The sequence below is a fragment of the Malus sylvestris genome, chromosome 11 (genome assembly GCF_916048215.2).
Source record: "Malus sylvestris chromosome 11, drMalSylv7.2, whole genome shotgun sequence".
Taxonomy (NCBI): domain Eukaryota; kingdom Viridiplantae; phylum Streptophyta; class Magnoliopsida; order Rosales; family Rosaceae; genus Malus; species Malus sylvestris.
This window is the reverse complement of record NC_062270.1, coordinates 25,780,069-25,795,337: the sequence shown is the minus strand read 5'-3', so window position 1 is coordinate 25,795,337 and position 15,269 is coordinate 25,780,069. Positions and strand designations below refer to the sequence as shown.

At 39.6% G+C, this 15,269-nt stretch overlaps 1 protein-coding gene across 1 annotated transcript in view; it reads right to left on the bottom strand.

The window, feature by feature from the left end:
• Positions 1-1,236: 1,236 nt before the first annotated feature.
• Positions 1,237-15,269, bottom strand: part of LOC126588309 (uncharacterized) — a 38,561-nt gene continuing 24,528 nt past the window's right edge. The window contains exons 4-7 of the mRNA XM_050253382.1: positions 2,392-2,609; positions 2,079-2,177; positions 1,904-1,984; positions 1,237-1,821 (exon numbers count right to left, since the gene is read on the bottom strand). Of these exons, the coding sequence (XP_050109339.1) occupies positions 1,624-1,821; positions 1,904-1,984; positions 2,079-2,177; positions 2,392-2,412 (399 nt within the window). The 5' untranslated portion in view covers positions 2,413-2,609 and the 3' untranslated portion in view covers positions 1,237-1,623. The remainder of the gene's footprint in view (positions 1,822-1,903; positions 1,985-2,078; positions 2,178-2,391; positions 2,610-15,269) is intronic.

Here is a 15,269-nt window from a genome sequence, read left to right as displayed (position 1 = left end):
ACCAAAAACTTTGATTTATAAATTCTAATGCATGGTTTTAGCAACTTTTTTTCCGAGATGCAACGTCCCACTTGCCCATTCTATGTATTTTTCAATAATAGGGCGACATTGGAGGTGGAAATGATTTGACAATTAAGGGCCGGTTGGTATCTTATTTGAGATCCATTATTTTAACTCACAAAAAGAAGTTTTGAGTTACAAGTTCAGGATTCTTGTATGGTAGGCAATTCTCAACAACACAACTAAAAAATAATTCGAATACAAAGCCCAATTTGTTTAAAACACAAAAAGTATGTTTTTAAACATTTTGGATCCAACCCCTCTCTCCCGATCTTATGCTCTCTCTTTCTTCTCTCTCTCTTCTCAGTTAGATGCCTATAGCCACCGCCTACAGCTTTCCCATCCCGAAGGCCAACTATACTAAATTTACTTGAATCAAAATCACCAAGAGTGGTCTATCCATCTTTTGCAACATGAACATTATACGACTTTACTTGGGAAATCAAGGACATTTGAGGCTCTACAAACGCAACAAGGGAGGCTCTAACCACCATCACGGACTTTCCACTCCAACCTATGGACTTTTTGAGGCATTTTAAGAATTTGATACCCGTGTAACTTTAAGTGTGTAGCATGGATAACTTCGGAGTCATTTGGTGAATAGGTCTACTCGATGCACATTGTTTTGTGCCTTGGTAAAACTATCATCTAAGCACTACTACATTAAACACTTTGCACGACCAGAGAGTATTTGTCACGCAAATCATTTCCAGGTTGCATAAAACCTATGGCGACGCAGAAATCGTCGCGCAGAATTTGTCGCGCAAAGGTCGTGAAGAAAGACCTTGCGTGACGTGTAGTTTCGTCGCGCAGCAAAACGACTGCGCGATGCTTTACTGCTCGTCGCAAGAAAGCTATACGGACAAAGGTTTTCGTCACACAATATAAGAGGGTACAAGTGTGCTTTGTGACGAGAAATTTATGGGGACGTCTGTGGTTTGTCTCGAAAATGTTTGCGCAATAGATGAAGTGGAATTTTGAATAAATTAAATAACATACATATTGTCACCTTAATGTTTGGGCGACGAAACATGTAAGATGCGCGTGGTTTTGCACGACGACATATCTTTGTCGCGCAAGTGTAATTTTTAATTAAAAAAAAGAATTTAATAAATAGAATAAATAGAATGTTATTAAAAATATATTTCATACAACTGACAAAAAAAAACAAATTAATGAATAGAAAAACAATTTATTTGTAATATAAATAAAAATGTATGTACAGATACAAAGTTTAAAAAGAAAGCGGGGAAAAAACTACGAAAAAAATGAGGCATAATCTACGGGCAAGTTGTTCGGAGGTGCTTGGTAATCTTGCTGCTAGAAAGGGTTGGGGTTGGGGATGGGGTTGGAGATCGACGAGTCTGATTGCTGTGTATGCTTGGGGTGGAAGGGCTCTGACGGTGGTGGTGCGAAAAAATCAGGGAGACGAATCCTGAAGGAACTGAAGGCCTGTATAATCAATGACATCTAAGTTTTGTACAATGCGAGTTCACCCCTCAGGCCAGTGACTTCTTATGTCAAAGCTGTAACTTCGCCCTTCGACTGCAAGGATGAAGAGGCTCAACTCTCCCGCCACCTGGCATTTCCCATTCCCCGACAATATGTCCCTGGCCTTCGACCGAATGTCTGGTCCAACGTCTCTATAAGGATGTGAAACCCTGCATCCTCAGGGGGATCCACAGACTCAATCGGCGTGTCCGAGGGAAGTTGGGAGGCGGACTCCTTAAGGATCAACTGACCCTTCTCCACCATAGTTGCCTGCGAAATAAAACATGGAATATTAATAGCAAACAATTTGAAATAATTAGTATAAATCTTTAATACATAATAAATTAATTACATGAAGGGACTTGGTCAACTTATCCCAAGGTCGAACATAAACGTCAGCAAAGACGTCGATCTCTGGGAATTTTGAACCCCACTAGAATAGAAAAAGATAAAGATAATGTTAGTATGGATAAAAAAAATATTATTAGAGACATTTTAAAATTGAAAATGAAGGCTTTAATATATACCTTCTGAATCGCCTCCATCCTATATGAGAAAGGCCTCGAACCCGAATGGTGGAGAAGAGTCTTCTTCTCCCGATTGATCTTGTTCGCATTCGCCTTCTTCTGTTATACACAAAATAAACGTATTAGTTGTAATATTTAAAGAAAATAAAAAAAAAGTAATAACCATTAGTAAAAATTTTAAAAAGTATGAGTAATGTAACAAATATTACGAAAGTATAAGTAATAAAAGATATTAATAAATATAAATATATAAATTTTACTTGAAAACTATTAAAAAGGGGATAATACTTACCGACAAATGATTGCGCACCACGTTTTTCACCTCCTTCGACATTGCCTTCTAAGACTTCCACCGCATAGGGCAAAAGGTCCGGATGACGTGCCCAATGTCGTGGGCCAATGCACTATGCTGCTCCGTCATTGGTGCTGCCCGATGTCGCTCATCATATCCGATTGTGATACGATCGTTGGTCACTTGGGTGACCTTCGCCATCTTTAGTTGCCGACATGGTTCCCGGGTGTTTTTCTTGGCTGCAAAGAAATAAAAAATTAACATTAACTCAAAACTAATAACAAATCCTACCAAAATTTTGGCAGAACCTCCCTATAATTAAAATATTTCCCAAAACCCTGAAAATAACATAGACAATATATGTATCCAACACAATGATCACAACTGTTTAATATTGGGTTCAGAATGATGACAACAATATATATATATATGTTGATGCACAAAATCAGTGAGGACTTTGGTACAACAGAAAGTGTTAAGTTTGTGACCTTCGCTAGATTGCTCCGGTCACTAGTATAGATGAGTATGTAAATGGATACAGACAGAGAAGCAAACACAAGATGTACGTGGTTCACCCAGATTGGCTACGTCCACGGAGTAAAGGAGTTCTCATTAATTGTGAAGGGTTTACACAAGTACATAGGTTCAAGCTCTCCTTTTGTGAATACTAGTGAATGATTTAGTACAAATGACATTAGGAAATATTGTGAGAGAATGATCTCTATTTATAGAAGAGAGTTTCTAGTTTCATTCTGACATTGACACGTGTCGTGTTGTGATTGGCTTCTAATGTTGACACGTGTCGCACTATGATTGGCTTCTAATGTCGACACGTGTCGCGCTGTGATTGGCCTCCTGGTTGGAGGGAAACTCTTGTGGGTCCTTGACGGTATAACGTTGACCGGTGCTCAGTAGTTTCGGGATTGGTCAAGTATGGTACAAACAGTGCTCCCCTAAGTTCCCGAGTGAGGGAAGCTCCTCAGTTGGGGACTTGCAAGATCCAAGCCATTGAGTAATCACGAAACTTTTAAGTATCGAAGTGTGGTATCATTTTCACTTGCCTTATCTGTCTCATATGTAGATGTGGCATCTTCTCTAAAAGTACTTTTCCTCCATCCAGGGGTGGTATCTTTAACCGATGAAGATGCACAAGGTAATGTATCAATTTCATTTGAAGCTTACTTGTAGTTTCGGGCTTGGTCAAGTGCGATACAAACCCTATAGTTGGAGTCCCCTAAGTCGCCGAGCTAGGAGATTTGTCGAAGGAGGTAACAAACAAGGTAAGCAATCAGACTTCCAAGCAAGCAACCTGAATCGGAGATTCGACTTTGGCTTCCAGTTGATTGTTTTCCTTCTTCTTGTGTCGTAAACAGCAACAAGGATAAGGAAAAGCAAATGGAGAAGAGATGATATGAGATACTTTTGCTTTTGAAGAAGTAACTTTCCACAGGCTTATTCTTGAACTAGGCTGGAGGGTTTTCTGGTTTCCTCCAGAGTATAAGACCGACTCAAGAATTTGAGAGTCAAAACAAGTTCATCAAATCTAGAGTACGTTTGACCCTGATGATATGGGATAATTTTGCTGTTAACAAAGTAATGGATGTATCGGCACGTGTTCTGTTACGCTTGTCTCCACATGCTTCCTTATATCTTTTTCACTTGCCCTATTTGTTCGTTAGGCAGATGTGGTATCTTCTATGGAAGCATAAGATGTTGAAGATGAGTACTCGAGAACAATGCCAGGTAAGTAATCAAGCAAAGGGTTCCAGGCAGTCAGTTCCTGACTGGAAGCTTGATTCCAAGTGCTGACTGATTGCTCTCTTTCTCCTTATCTTGCAGGTAAGAACAAGGCCAAAGGAAAAGATAGGGAAAAAGCATGATATGGGATACTCTTGCTTTTAACCCTGATGATATGAGATACTCTTGCTCTGGTGTGGCTTGTTTACAGAGGTATTATTGGGAGGAAAAGAAGCTGAGTATTTCGAGAAACTCTGTTGAGAGTGCCCTCTCTGATGTGAAGAAAAGTTGAGCATTTTTTTTTATTTGCAGGTCTGCCTGGCTGTGGAAGATGGAGGTCAACATATATAGGAGTCTCCATAACAACAAGTAGTAGTGTTATTCCTTTACCCTTCTTGGTCATAGCAATGTAGTAGAAGCAGTAAGCTTCACGTGTTTTAACTTTGTCAGATCACTTTGAAAAAGTGGTCTGTAGTATCTGGAAAGCTGATGTTGCATGTGAAGATTGCAAACAAGCTTTATCCAAGGAAAACTGGCTCTTGAAGTTCGGAGAACGATAACTCTTTGGTTTTTGAACAAGCAATCCTGTCGGGGATCTAGCTCTTGAGATTTAGAGAACGATGACTCTTTGATTTTTGAGAAAGCAATCCTGTTGGGAGTCTGACTCTTGAGATTCGAGAGTAGCGTCTCTTCGATTTTTGAGAAAGTAATCCTGTTGGGAGTCTAGCTCTTGAGATTCGGATGGCAGTGCCTCTTCGATTTTTTAGCACGAAATCTTGTTGGGAGTCTGGCTCTCGAGATTCGGAGAGCGGTGCCTCTTCGATTTTTGAAAAAGCAATCATGTAGGAGTCTGACTCTTGAGATTCGGAGAGCAATGTCTCTTCGATTTTTGAGAAAGTAATCCTGTTGGCAGTGTATTAAATATCGATAATATCGACGATAATTTGCCGATATTATCGTTTTTCAGAGGCTCCGATATTTTCCCATGTTTTCGTCTCATTATCGTCAAAATATTGCGATATTATCGATAATATCGATAATATCGCGATATATTCGATATTATCGAAAAAGTCGTCGTGGATCTGTCGTCGGAAAGGCAGCCGAGGCTGCGTCGTCCCCCCAGCTGCTCAGATCTCTCTGCAATCCATGCTTAAACCCAAGATCTGCACCTCAACGACGCCGATTCCCCCGTCGTTGTCGAAGTCGAGCGAAAGAGCTCGCAGAACGGATCGCAGTTGTAGATCCAGAACCCGTGGTCTGTCCCCACGGCGAAGCAGACGTGGTCTTGGTTGAAGCAGACGTGGAACAAAGACGGAGGCGAGCGCGGCGCCAGCGGGGCGGGCTCCGGGGGGAGGAGGAGAATGGATGGTTGTTGTGGAGGTTGAGGTTGGGGTTTTGGGGCGATTGGGGGTCGTGGTGGTCGTCGCTGGAGTCAACGATAGAGGTGGGGTTGTTGTCGGTGGGATCGGTGAGGAAGGCGGAGAAGGATCAAAAGAACTCGGCAGAGAGTTCCTGGGTTCGCCGACGAGGTGGAATACACGGACGAGGAGGAAGGCGAGGGAGGAGGAGAATGCCATGTGGAAGAAGGATTGAGAAAGGTCTCTGTGCGTGTGTGTGGGAGAAGGAAGAAGAGAGAAGGATCGAGAATTCGAGAGATCTGTGAGATCTGTGTGTGTGTTTGTGGGAGAAGGGAGAAGGAGAAGAGAGAAGGATCCAGACTCTGGATTCCAGAGACGAGTCGTGTGTGCGTGTGTTGTTGTGCGTGTGTGGTGGCGTGTGTGATCCATGTGTGTGCGTGTGTGTGTGTGTCGATGGCGTGTATGTGTGTGTAGGTGGTGTGTGACGGTGTGAGAAAAGAAAAGCATCTAAATAATTCAACTTTTACAGCTTTTAGGAATGGTACAATTTTTGACAAGACAAAAATAATGGTGGTTTCATGCATCAAGATTCAAAACCGTGTGCCATGCGTGATATTCTTTCACATTCTCAGAGGTGGAGTATCAGATGATCACACATTTTTTGACCATGGACAAAAATAATAGTGGTTTCATTCAAAAGCATCCAAATAATTCAAAACACAGACAACTTTTACAATTACAACTTGTACAATTTCAGAACATGGACAAAAATAATGGTGGAGTATCGACATGGACAACTTTTACAATTTCAGACCATTCAAAATCGTGTGTCACTGTGTTATTCTTTCACATTCTCAGAGGTGGAGTATCAGATCATCACACATTTTTTGACCCTTCGAAAATTAAAACCTCTATTACACCTTTTCGTTTCTTCTTCTTCCCTTACCCCTTTCAGAGTCATTCCAGATCTATTCCAGAGGTTCAACACAAAGGATTCCATATTTAAGGTAAGTTTACGAACTTATATTTATATTATTGTAATTTATACTTGCATGTTAATTTTTTGAAGTAATTAAGTTGTATAATTATTCCCTAGAATAATTTTAATATGTTTAATGTTATTTATTATTTTATTATCAAATTGGATTATTATTCATTAATATTAGGTTTTATTATTCCATATTATTTTTATAATTACTTAAATTCTTACAATCATTTTCTTTACTTCCTATTTAATTCTTCTGTAAAATAACTTTACTTCCTATTTTCTTTACTTCCTATTTAATATGTTTCTGTCACTACTATATTTTTTGGCCAAAAAATAATTGCCTAATTTTCATGAAAAATAAATATAAGTACGTTTAAGATGTCTAGTGGAGTTACTAAACGTGATCCAGCTTGGGAACATGGAGACCCAATAGACGAAAACAAACATGGCACAATTTGCAAATATTGTGGTCGGGTAATGAAGAGTGGCGGAGTAACACAACTTAAGTACCATCTTAGTGGATTAGATCCAGCAAAAAATGTCCAACGCTGCGATAATGTCCCCCCAGAAGTGAAGGCATTCATCAGCACATTATTAAAAAATAAAAAACAGCAGAAGGAAAAGATAACACATGGAATGGAAAATATTTGAGCTGGGCTACGGGGAGAAGTCTATGGCCAAGCGGTTGACAATGATGATGATGACGATGAGGACGAATCTGATGATGTCATGGGACCTGAAGAACGACGCAGTTTGAAACAAGCATTACGTGCCTCCAAACAGTCAGCATGGAAAAGAGAACACCTTTATAAAATTCCTAATAGAGCACAAGGTTTCGGGACAAGTGGTGGTGCACAAATGATACGGGGAGGCAGTCTTAGAGAATCACAACCAACACCACCAATAGCCCCAAGTTTATATAAGTCATCCAAAGCACGTCAAAAGAGTGTTTGAAGTTATGTCACTGGAGGTAATGTGAAGGAGGGAATGGGGCGTCTAATTAGCAAGTTCTTTATCTATGAAAATGTCCTTGCTGAGAAAGCATCATCACATCATTTCAAAAATACGGTAGTGGGATGTCAACAGACCGGTGTTGGAGTACAACCTCCCACTCCCTATGAGATAAGAAACAAATATTTGGATATGGAGTATAAAGACATTGGCGAGTATGTTAACAAGTTGAGGTCAAAGTGGGAAACTAATGGTTGCACAATCATGTGTGACGGATGGACCGACCCAACCAGATTGTCTATCATAAACTTCATGGTATACTCCAAGGGAAAGATAATTTTTTTTAAGTCTGTTGATGCTTCAGACCATATAAAGAACTACAAGTATATTTACAAATTATTGAGGGATGTAATCATGGAGGTGGGAGAGCATAATGTTGTCCAAGTCGTGACCGACAACGATTCTGCATTTGTCAAAGCTGGAAAAAAGTTAATGAAGTATCATAATGTGTTTTGGACATCATGTGCAGCACATTGTATTGATCTCATGTTTAAGGCAATGGGGAAGAGAGAGAATGTTGCTACTATGGTAAAAAGTGCTAGAACGATCACAAATTATATTTACAATCACGGTTGGTTGTTGGCAAAGATGCGTGAATTTTGCAAAGGAGAAATTATTCGTCCAGCTACCACTCGATTCGCCACCAACTATATTGCATTAGACAGCCTACTTAAGAAGAAAGCAGGGTTGAAGCAACTATTCACTAGTGACAATTGGGCCAACCACAATTTCAGCCGCTCAAATGCAGGTCGTATGGTGGAAAGTATAGTGCTTGATCATGCTTTTTGGACTCAATCAGAACATGTGTGCCAAGTGTTTAAACCTCTTTACAAAGTTTTACGGATCGTTGAAACAGAAGTGTATCCTACTATGGGGGCAATATATAAGTTGATGCGTGTAGTGAAGGATGAATTGGAAAGAAAACATGGTGCAAGGTGGGTCATAAAGATAATTGAAGACCGATGGTATAAAACATTATACTACGATTTGCATGCAGCAGGTATAAATTATGTCATAATTTGCAATTCATTTCTTTAGTTGCATAAGTATTAATTCTCTTATTAGAGTATGTGTTTCTTTGAACAGCATATTATTTGAATCCTCGATACCAATACAGACCCAGTGTTGGAGATGATGGTACCCTTATATGTGTTGTACATAATGTATACTCTAAATTAGACCCTGCATCACCAGCAGTTGGCCAATTTGGAAATGAGGTACACAATTACTTAAATTATAATAATTACTTTGTGGATTAAACTAACACGATTTATTGAATTTAGCTAACATGGTTTAAAGATGCAAGAAGAACTTTTAGAGAACCAACATCAGTTGCTGCTCGAACAAAAATATCTGCTAGTGAGTTGATGTGAAAAATAAGTTAACACACAAATTAACCCTCTTGTTGACAATTGTAGTATGGATAAGTAGGGATCGTTCTTAAACCGGGGATTAGGAGGGATTGCTAAAACACTATAAACTGACTCAAATCTGTGAAACAAAGTTTAAAAATACGAAACTAGACTCAAAGAATGCAAAACTAAACTCTAAAACACTAAATCGAACCAAAAGAATCAAAACAGCAACCAAACACTCAAAACTGCCTAAAAACCACTTTCTGGGCAATTTTGAACACAAAGCATCAAATTGGACGAATTTGGGTTTTAACTTGTACCAAAACACTTAAAAACATAAACCAACACACTTTCCAATTAATCTAGGAATTCGAAATAATTGGGGATTTGATTTGGACGAAAATAAACTTAAATGGCAGATTGTAAGAGAAACAGATTGTAATACAAAGTTATGAAGAATCAATGGATGATGGAATGGCTAAGGGGTTCTTCTCCACACATGAAATATATGCAACCTAAATCGATTTCCAGTTATCAATTGAATAAGTTATGAACCTCGACACTCCAAGTTAATTAGGTCCGCTTAAATTAACCTTCAGATTTCCCTAGAATCATTGAATCGGATGAATATGCATCGTAAACAAATTATTCCTAGCAAGTTCTCTATCTGAACAGCATGATAAAGACCTAAGTTAGAATCATTACGTTCTTTGGAAATCATAAGCATCAACAAGGCATTTGTAACTATGGAAAGCATGATACTCTTGCCAGGAATCTACTTAACACGATCGTGACTAGCGACCTTCACTACTTGCGAATATAAATTCATAACGATTAGGTGAAACAAATTTATATCCTAGCACCAAATTCAAACATGCAAATCAAGCGTGCACTCTCAATCAAAATGCAAGAATAAGTTCTAAATCCAACGGTTAAGCAAATTGTATTCACAACTTATGCAACGATAACTGGAAGTAATCAACTTATTTCACATATATAATCATGGTTTTGAATACACCCTTAGCCAAAACAAAATTAGCCAATCATACTTAAAGAAAAACAAAGATTACATGAATTAGACATTAAAATCCAAAGAAAGAAAACACCTAGAATGCTCCAACTTGGCAGCAAGTGCATCCAAGAATTCTCTTTTCCCTTGCTTGCGGCAGATTGGTTTGTGGACAGGTTTTGGGTAGTTTTATGGTGTAGAATGGATGAGGAATGATATAGAAAGGTTTAGGGTGAGTGTGGAGGAGTGTTTGATGGTTGGAGGGTGGTGGAAAACTCGGCAAAGAGGGTGGAGTGGCTGTTATGTTTTCTGGGCACTAGAATGGTGTTTTTGGGGTGTTTTGCTGCCTAGGGTGAGTATGGACGAATTTTCTGCATGAATGATGAATATGGGAGGTTCAACCCTTTGCCAAGGGCTGTAAACATGTATATATAGGCCCCAAAAACCCTAGAGAATCAGATTAGGCAGTGGGGAAATGCACAGCAATGAGGGTGAATTTGTGGTGTGCAATGGTCTAAGGATGAAAATAGAGCAATGATGCAAAGTATGGAGGGTAAAATGGAGTGGTATTTCAGCTAGGGAGCATGAATGATTGTGTTCATTGCATGGAAATGAAAAGGGGAGGTGAAATGTTTCAGAAATTAGTTAAAGGTGCAGCAACATGTGTTGCACAAGGCATTGGATCCCAAATGTGGATGATGGAGCATCAATTGGTGCATGGAATGGTTGTGAAATCTGATGGGTGAAGGGAACAAGAGGTATGCAGCAATTGAGTGTGATAATTGAGTGTATTGAGGCATGAAATCAGAAATATTTTAGGGGACAAGGATGATTAAGCATGCATGGGAATCCAAAGGGAATGCTATGTGGATTGCACGGCAAGGATGTGTGTCCTTTTGTGGCTGAGTTCTTGATCCTTTGTACACTAATTCTTCACATTCTTAGCCTCTTTAAGTCTTCAATTTCGTCCAAACCTTGGTTCCAAATATGTGACATGCATTCCAAGCTCCATTTTGCTCCAAAATGCTCCAAAATGCATCTTCTTGCCTACTTTGTCCTTAAAATTTGAAAACACACGAAAATGACTTTAAACATTAAAATAACTAAGGAAACACAACATAAATGCACAAGAACAAGCCAACTAAGTCGTATAAATATGCTCCTATCAAATTCCCCCACACTTAGCTTTTGCTAGTCCTTGAGCAAACAAAGAAATAAAATGAAACGAAACAAATACAACACAACCTAAACCTTCCAACATTTGCCTCAGGGATTTCCAATGCACATGACATGTTAAAGATTATCATCCCCACAGATTTGAGTCATCTCTACACTTAAGCACATACTTAATCATAGTCACTACTTACTTGTTCACGTTAATCAATTAAAACAATGTTTTGAATGTAGTAACATGCCTTAGAGTTCGCTCAAATCCTTACAAAGTACGCACTCAATTTTCACTCAGATTTCCAACTACACACCCTATACTAGTCATATGTGAGAAGATTGATGTAAACATGAAAACGAACGCTCACATATATGTATTACAAAGAAAGCGATTTCTGGAACATGTTTAGATATGATCTCATGAATGGAATGCTACTACTTAGATGCGAGAACCAGTGACACCATATGCTCATATCAATTTCAAACTCCACATATTTAAACGCATGACACTCAAGATGAAGTCAACGGTTGTAACGGGCTTGGGGTGTTGGCTAACAAATGAAGGTAAGAGAAAACAAACGTTCTTAAAGCAATAGCAAATAGAATAATGAACTTGAACTTAGAATTCACTTAGATTGCAGAAATCAACTTTTAGACGTAAGGGAAAGATTTAAACAACTCTTAGGGTCAAATTCAACTTTTTTTTTTTTTTAACACCCGTGCCGATGGCACACTACTTACATGAGAAACACTTCCCCCACACTTATTTTCTGCCATACATAATCACAAGGAATTCAATTTGAATCATGCTTTACTATGCTTTAAGAACAAGGGTATGGATGGTCCTAATCTAGGCTAGGTGAGGATAACGTGGGTTAACAAAGAACGTAGGCTAACAAGGCTCAATGGGGTTAACTTAAACAAATAATGAAGTAGGATACACGGCAATTTGGCTTTGGTGGTGGTAACTACACAACTTCATCTTGAATATGTGCTATGCAAATCAATATCATGCTTTGAATGAAATGGGCATGAGTTCTAGCATTTGGAACTAAATGATGAAACGCCTTCTAAGTAGTAACCAAGCAAAGAAAAATGAGATCATGCAACGACTTTAGAAAACAATAATGCACAGATTATCAACTCTCCAAATAACGTTTAGGCTCAAGTCTCACAAGGTTGTAGCGTTTGTTTGAGTTCCTTTCTTCAAGCATGTTACAAAAACTAATTTTTCCTTTATGATTGCATGTGAATTCATAAATTATAACTACAACCAAGTATAAACCAAAGAGCATATCAAACTTTCATCCATGTTTATAATTCTATTTAACAGTCATGTAATTAAAGACCAAATCATCATCATTGTGTTGGAAGGTACCCTAAGACACAAAATAAACAAACAAAAACAACTCTTTTTGGGTTTTTCAAAACAATTTTTTCAAATTTTTATGAAATTTTCGGATTTTTATGTCAAAACATACTGAAACACTCCAAAACAGCTTAAAAACACTTAAACAGCAAGGAACAACACTAGAAGTAATGGGTGATAATTTTCTACGAATTTTCATGCAAAACAGTAGTTACCAATTCCCCCACACTTAAATCGAACATTGTCCTCAATGTTTCAAGCATATACTCACACCAAAAACAAGCAAATAACAAACGACAAATAAACATGACAAATATGGCAAAGTAAAAACCAGACAGAGTAGAGTTTAAGAACGCAAATCTGGTTTTGGAGATAGTTGATCTTGTTGACTTTCCACAGCTTTGATCTTGAATTGGATTGGAATTGTACGGCGAAGCTTTGCTCTTTGGTGATGTTGCAATTCCTTATTTGTTCTCCAAGCAGATATGGCAGCTTCTCTAGTTCTTCATCTCAGACTCTTTCTGCTGGGTTGATTGTGCAAGCTGCATTCTTCTCTGCTTGTTTCTTCTGCACGACGGGCAGGCACGAGGTAAAGGTGTTGGTCTGTTTCTTTCTTCAATCTTTCCAAGTGCCCACCTCTTGCTTTCTTTCTCCTTGTCCCTAGTTGAGGATGAATCAGCACGTTGTCTCCACATGCTTCGAGGTATCATCTTCACTTCCCTTATATGTGAGAGACGAAGAGGCAACACAAGATGATGAGTACTCGAGAGCAAGTGCTGGCTGGAGAAAGGACAGGGAGAAAGCATGATATGAGATACTCGTGCTCTCAACCTTTATGATATGAAATACTTGTGCTCTGGATGGGTTGTTTGCAGGGGTATCCCAGGGGATGAGAAATACAGAGTGACTCGAGAGGGTTTGTTGGAAAGCCATTTCAGAGAGGATGAAAGGTTAAGTGAGGCTGAAAATTGGGTGAGACCGCTTCACTTTGAAGTTCAACATTTATAGAATTTTCTTAATGGCTGGGAAGGCATTGTTCCATTACTCGTGTCGGCAAGCCTGGGATAATTTAACAGTAGTTTTCACATGCATTCCGCTTCTCCAGAAATTTTCGACAGATTGCGCGTGATTTACCCAACGCAGATGTGCAATTTGACAGATGCTGACACGTCTCGATAAAGCAGAGGCCTCTTTAATATCCGGAATTTACACTTCGAGTTCTGAGCTTCGTTGAGGGCAGAGATTGCATGTGACAAGTGCTGACGAGGCTGAGAGAGACACATGGTTGGAATCAGCGCTTCAACAGACTGCCCGTGATTTTCGCAAAGCTGAGTTTGCGTGCGACAGGTGCTGACGAGGCTGAGAAAACTGACACTCTTCGATATCTGGAATTGGTGGTTTGTGAGCAAGCCCAACTTTTGAGAACTCTGGCGCCTCTTCAATCTCTTGAAATCCCATCACATGTTGATTTTTATAGAGGTGCGTAGCTCATTTCAAAGTGCATTGAAATTCCGCTTGTAAAACTCCCCTTTGCACTTCTAACCTCTGAATTTAGCCCATCTCTTCTTTCTCCAAAACCTCTGAAATATGTCTGGCCCTTCCGACCGTCGTTTTGACTTGAACCATGGTGAAGGAGCAACCCCTCCTTCTCCAGACAACATATGGCGTCCGTCCTTCATATCCCCTACTGGTCCTCTTACCGTTGGGGATTCGGTGATGAAAAATGACATGACCGCTGCGGTGGTGGCCCGGAACCTTGTCACTCCCAGAGATAATAGACTGCTCGCTAGACGGTCTGATGAGTTGGCGGTTAAGGAGTCTCTGGCTCTTAGCGTGCAGTGTGCGGGTTCTGTGTCCAACATGGCCCAACGCCTATTTTCTCGAACCCGTCACGTTGAATCGTTGGCGACTAAAATACTGAGTCTCAAAGAGGAGATTAGAGGACTCAAGCATGAAAATAAACAATTGCACAAGCTTGCACACAATTATGCCACAAACATGAAGAGGAAAATTGACCAGCTGCATGAATCTGATGGTCAGATTTTACTTAATCATCGGAGGTTTGTAGGTTTGTTCCAACAACATTTGCCGTCGTCTTCTAAGGCAGTACCGCATAGTGAAGCTCCAAATGATCAACCTCCGGTACCTCCTCCATCTGTGGCTCTACCGACTGCTGAGATTCCGCCGACTACTGAGACTTCTCCCAAGCAGCCATTGTGAAGGCTCCCTCTTGTCTTATGCTGTGTTTCTTTATTTCCCAGTTTCCTGTTCATTTCCATGAAGTTTAATGTTAAAATCCTTTGCATATTTGTTAATGTTTCAAAATAGAAAGTCATACCCTAAAAATAATTAAACAAGCAAAAATATTAACAATCAAGCAAAATAAATGGGTTGCCTCCCTTGAAGCGCTTGCTTTAACGTCTTCCAGTCGGACGATGCCACATTGATCAACCTTCATGGGAACCCATGGCATGTAGTGGGATCTCCTCCACAACATGCTCCACAAAGTGCTCGTAGTACGGCTTCAAGCGATGTCCATTCACCTTGAATTTTTGCCCGGTTCTCAAGCTCTTAATTTGGACTGCACCATGCACAAAAAGATTAGTAACAACAAACGGGCCAACCCACTTGGAACGTAACTTACCAGGGAATAGACGAAGATGGGAATTGAACAACAACACTTTCTGCCCAATTTTGAAAGTCTTGCCTCGAAGCATCTTATCATGGAATGCCGTGGTCTTCTCTTTGTAAATTCTAGCATTCTCATAAGCTTCATGCCTTATCTCATCAAGTTCACTCAATTGAAGCTTTCGATGAATTCCAGCTTGGTCCACATTCAAATTGAAGGTCTTGATGGCCCAATGAGCTCTATGTTCTAATTCCACGGGAAGATGGTAAGGCTTGC